This window comes from Rhopalosiphum padi, chromosome 3 (assembly GCF_020882245.1).
Source record: "Rhopalosiphum padi isolate XX-2018 chromosome 3, ASM2088224v1, whole genome shotgun sequence".
Lineage (NCBI taxonomy): Eukaryota > Metazoa > Arthropoda > Insecta > Hemiptera > Aphididae > Rhopalosiphum > Rhopalosiphum padi.
Window position 1 is genome coordinate 40,844,601 of NC_083599.1, and position 6,168 is coordinate 40,850,768.

A 6,168-nucleotide genomic window follows, 5' to 3' on the forward strand; every position below is an offset into this window, starting at 1 on the left:
GAACGAGAAAAAATAAATAAATTAAATGAAGCTGCAAAAACCTGCCACAATATAAAAATGTTTATTAATAACAAAGCTCTCAAAAATCAATATTAAACGTACAATGGTTTTAATAATAAATAATATTATCTTTACTTCTTATACGGTAAGTTAGTATTTCTTACAACAACAATATTTGGAATTATTTATTATAATTTATTTACATTTTCATAACATTTTATTTATATTCATTATTCATAATTGTACCTCTTTATTGTTAATTAATTATAGGAACATGAACATGAAAAAATTAATGATGTGGTTGTGATATTATTATGTTGTTCATTAATAATAAATTGTTAACTTTTTTTTCATCTATCTACATTTATTTATTTTTAATTTTTTTTCGTTATCATTTTTCATTATTTTATCATTATTATTTTATTTTTATTTTGGAATCATCATTTATTTTATATTACAAACAACAACGTAGGCATAATCATTAGAGCTAAAAATATTACCAATACTATCTATTTAGGTGGGGCTACAATATTCAAATTAGAAAAAATTGGAAAACTTGCATGTTTTTTTAGCTGGAGGGAAAAGCGCGACAACATCACCATATTTACACCGATGATAATAAAGATATTATTAATTATTATTATTATACTTTTGGGCCGGTATATTTATTCATCTCCACCTAGGCTGATATACTCCCAGTCCGCTTGTTATTGAATAAAAACGATGGCAACAACAACTTTATTTACTCGTAATAAAAATATAATAATAATAGCAATTAATAGGCTGCTGCGCCGACAAGGCGACAACTGTTCAGGCTTGGAACATGATATTCTATACTATAATTAATCGTTAATAACAAAGTTTTTGCTTACAACAAATGGTGTCACTGCTGTGTCGCTAGAGAAGATCGCACCGCCCACCCGCATCAATCCTGCAAATCTACCCGATTGTCATTTGTCACAATGTCACATAATAATATTATGTACTCTACATTATTTAGGCTTATGGCTTCTTAGTTCCTGGCACTTGGCTTTGCTGATATTGCCAAATCGGACATTGGCTATAGGTGGTTTCTCATTTCTCTTTACTATCTATACTCAATGGTATTACTACAATATAGTATAAAATATATTTTAAATCTTAAGAGTTTATGAATGATGTGTTACGAGTTCGGAGTTGGTATTATTACAACTGTGTATATAAAATTGGTTCTGAACTTACGGTACCTATTAAGAATTAACAATTTTGTTTCGTCGCAGCGGTCATAACAATACAAACTCCTAAATGGCTATCGAGGTAAAATTTTGAAATAATATTATGTTGATTGTTATCTTACATTTCTGTTTAAATAATTGCATAACAATTGTTTTAAACAACCTGTGATTATGTACAGACTAAAGGCTGTTTAAAGGCTAATATAATATTGTCGATTTCAGTCTTCGCTAGATATAAAATTTGGTAAATAAAAAAAAAGGTATACAATTTAACTCAATTCTAAGTACTGGTATTATTTTATTGATACTGAAATAGATATATAGTATAATAACTGTATTTTAATATTAAATAGATTTTTTTAAACTAACAAATTGCTTTGCAATTTTAAAACAGAAAAATAATTTTATGATAATATTCATGTCCATTTATCACTTATGTAGGTAAACACTGTAATCATAATCTAATTTACTTAATCCTTAAATATTCCAAGCTTTATAGCGTTTTATAAATACTGTTTTAATAAATTTTTTTTGTACTTCAGTCTGTAATTCTTACATATTTAGTTATTACTATTGTATTTCATACTATATTTAGTAAATTGTATAGTTCCTATAGGTACATTTTGATATAATATTTTAGTACAAAGTAGGTAAATAATAAAGATAATATAAAATAAATTGATATTTAACTTGCACATAGCAAATGTGCATTCAGAAGAATCCATTTTGTGTTTTAATTTTCAATATTATAATCACATCTCATAGACTTTTATGGTCTATTTTAATTTTAAAGTGTATTTTAACTATGTAAAACATGACTACCTATCTCAAAATTATAAGAATCGATTTGAAATTTAAGTATTAATAATACCTTACAAGGAACCCTAGATAACATTTTTATTTTTATTTCTATAAGACTAATTTATGAAATCTAATTTTTGTTGAGACTGAGTATTATGTAATTGTACCATTACAAGTTTATCAAAATAATAATGTTATATCAATCAACACAAATTTGTCAATGTTGTACAGCATGTATACTGTATGACAAATCCTTCTTAATACTTTTTGATAAACAAAATAAGAACTTTAATAATAATTAAAATACAGACATTCTGTACATTATGACCATTATGTTATATTGCCTAAGGAAAATAGAAGAATTATAATACAAATTATTAATCAATAATTACTTTTATAAAATTAACTAGGATTAAAAAAAAATTTACTAGAATTATGAAACATTGAATATCATAACAATTGTTTTCTTCATAAGTATGTATTTAATTAAACTATTAAGGATAAAAAGTTGACAATAAAAAGACAATTTTTGAGATATATTCATCCATTAAAATCTATCACTAATGATTTGGACCAAAAAGAATGTTGGATAGAACAGATGAAGTATTTGGTTCTAGACTTAAAAACTCTTCTCAATTTATCATTTAAAGAGTAAATATAGTTATAATTAATACATATATGAGTTTATTATTAATATTATTTAATGTTATAGATTTTGGTCTACAGTTGTTTTTAACAAACAAGCTACTATGGGGTTATGTACATTTCTTGAAGAAGCTGCTCCTCCTCACCTAATGGATCAACTTCCACAGGATGACGACGTGTTAATCATTTACAATGAAATTTATCATTTTGCATTTAAATTATTTGAACGGCTAACAACATCATCTGAAGATGAAGTATATTAATAGTAATATTCAGTGTTTTAAGCAATTTATTTTTTTATTTATTTCATTTTATCAGGAGAATTATATTTCACCTCATTATATGTGGAGCTTGTTATGTAATAACAATATCATAAGTATTACTATGTTGTTTGATATATGTTCTATTTATGGCCAATCATACAAAGAGCAGTTAGAAATAATTTTCAAAGAATTGTTTACTTGTCAAAAACTATATGAAGAAAATTTAAAAATTGTTATTAAAATTACAGTTAAAGTGAGTTACATAAAGGAACTAATTAAATATAATATTTATATTAAATATTTTAAATAACAAAATTGTTAGTGTTTAAATCAGTTTCAAGATAAAATCGAATTAGATATTGAATATGGTAATGACAAAATATGTCAAAGAAATGAAACCTCTACAGACGTTGAAGAAATATATCTTTCTATGTTTGAAGATATTATTAATTTTTTATTAGACACATCTTGTAGTATTTCATATTTCTTGGAAATTTATCCAGAGGCTGCTATTTTTTTTTATCAAGAGAAATTGCATCTTAAGTATATATGACAATCATAAAACCTAATTATATATAATTCATTTCTACATTTAATTTTAATTTTATGCTTGTTTAGAATAGCTTCTTTCTATCATAATGTAAAACCTCTAGTTTATAAGAAAATAATTACTATGAAAAAATTAGAAAAATTCCAAGAAAAGTTACATGCATCAAGATTATTACTCATGAAGAGTGTTCGGCAGTGTTTAATTCATATAACTACCCAAATTACTAATAAGTAAATATATAGTATACCGGGTGTCCCTTGAGGATTTACTCATTGCGATATCTCTTGAAATAATAGAGATATCATAATTCTGGATTTTTAATAAGATTCACAGGGACAAGAACTAAAAATATTTCATGCTTTAATTTATTTTAATGTTTTGGTAAAAGAGTTAAAAAATATATATTTTTTAATTTCATCAATCTCCTGGTTTTTAACATTTCTTCTAGTTTTGAAAAAAACTGCGAATAGTGGCATCAATGTATCAAACATATGGCCCGCGTGCTCGTATGGCCGGTGAACGCTTTCCGTGTAATTCGCAGTTTTTTTCAAAACTAGAAAAAATATTAAAAATCAGAAAATTAATGAAATTAAAATATATATTTTTTAACTCTTTTACCAAAGCATTAAAATAAATTAAAACATGAAATATTTTAAGTTCTTGTCCCTGTGAATCTTATTAAAAATCCAGAATTATGATATCTCTATCATTTCAAGAGATATCATATTGAGTAAATCATCACGGAACACTCTGTACACTTATTATAAGTTAATTATTTTTCAAAAGAAAAAAAATGTTATATTTATTTTTTTATGAAGATCAGAAAATGCAGTAGAAGAATATTTAGAAATTATCAGTGAGCTATTAATATACGATGAATTTGTTAATGACTATAATTTTGTATATAATTTAATTGATGATATAAAAGAATGTCAACAATTTAACAAAAAAATGTAAGATTTTTTAATGATTCATAGATTATTTTAAAATGTATTAATAACAAAAAAAAAAATACCATTTAGAGACTCAATAAGATATAATTATTTATTAAAATCATTAGAATTAATTAATAGACCATATGCTGAACACAAACAAAAAGAATTACAATTGGAGGTAATCATTTAATGAAGTTTCTTTAATATATAATATAATATAAAATAATAAAGTATTCATATTTTTAGCTACAAACCAATATTACAAATATGGAAAATGCAAAATTGTTGTCTCTTATAAATAATGTAAAAGATTTATTGCCCTATTTAGAAGATGGATTTATCCAGGTTAGTTAATTTACATTCTTTAATTTGAGTATTTAATTATTAATAATGTTTCATTGTTTTATAGAAATGTTTAAAATATTATAATATGGATTTTGAAAAAGTTATAAATATGGTCTTGGAAGATGGTCTTCCGTTAGAACTTACTCAATATAATTCAAATCTTTCTTTGATGTCAGAGTATGAGGATAATGCTACTGGTTATGGTCCTTCAATTAAAGGGTAAGCTGGGTAGGCTTTATTACTTGAAGTTTATGTTTATCAATAGACAATAATTGATTTTTATTAATATTATGTTTTATTTTTACTAAGATATAAGAAACTTAAAAAACTCAAGTCAGTCTTGGACGATAAATCGTTCCGAAATGAAATGCGGCCATTTTATGAAAAATATAATTTAACTGAAATTACATGTGCTGAATTAGAATCATATTATAATGATGAACATAATGACACTTTTAATGAAATTGAGTATGCTTTACCAGAACCAGAAGACAAAAATAAAAAGATAAGACCAGATGTTACACCAAGGGTTTTAATTAAGAAAACAGCTGTAACTAAATGTATACAAGAAGAATCTTCAGATGATGAATCACAGCAAGTATTAAATTTTCAACCATTCTGTGAAAATCCTGAAGAAATTCGAAAACGTCAAGCTAGAAAATATGCTGCGAAACAATCTAATAAATCCAATCGAAGTAAGTGTTATTCATGTTTGCCAGTAAAAACAAAAAATAAAATTTTTTCTATAAACACATTTTATTATATAAGGTAAACCAAAAGTAGTTTCCTCGTCAACTACCTCATCTAAGTCAAATGTCGAGTTGAACAGACAGAGGAAAAATGAAAACAAAGCATTCAGTGGGAACCATAACAGAAGAAATGCTGCAAGAAGCAAACAACAAAAAGGAATGTTTTGATGCTTTCTATACCTCATATTTTTTTATAAAAATTTTACTTATAGTCTATAAATGTTTAGAAATCATAATTAATAATATATAAATAAAATTATTTTATTTTTATTTTTTATCATACAATTTTTAAATAATACATTGTTATTTATATTTTATTGGTAGGAACATATTAAAAAAAAGTATTTCACGTAATGTCTTACAAATTAACGTTAACGTTAAATAAGGACTTACTGTATATCAGTATTTCTTAAAGTGTGATCCAAGGTTCCTTAGTGATTACTTAAGGGTTTCATGAAAATCAGTCACTGTATTGTGTACCCTCTTTTTAAAGATAATTTTCTAGGGGTTCCGCATAAAAAAAAAATATTATTGTTCGGTGTTCCATGATATCAAAAAGTTAAAGAAACATTGTTGTATATAATACTTAGTAGGTATAAGTAAATTAAAAATGATTAAAATATAAGTTGTATTTTTATTATTATGTGATAATATTATTAATTATAC

General features: G+C 24.5%; 1 protein-coding gene across 1 annotated transcript; it reads left to right on the top strand.

Moving 5' to 3' along the window:
- The first annotated feature begins 976 nt into the window (after positions 1-976).
- LOC132924575 (activating signal cointegrator 1 complex subunit 2-like) lies at positions 977-5,787 on the top strand. Its single transcript, XM_060988964.1, has 12 exons — positions 977-1,296; positions 2,515-2,666; positions 2,728-2,914; positions 2,979-3,176; positions 3,246-3,466; positions 3,542-3,703; positions 4,292-4,426; positions 4,496-4,586; positions 4,655-4,753; positions 4,818-4,972; positions 5,063-5,448; positions 5,522-5,787. The coding sequence occupies exons 1-12, from the start codon at positions 1,285-1,287 to the stop codon at positions 5,668-5,670; spliced, it is 1,947 nt and encodes a 648-aa protein (XP_060844947.1). The 5' UTR covers positions 977-1,284; the 3' UTR covers positions 5,671-5,787.
- Positions 5,788-6,168: the final 381 nt, after the last annotated feature.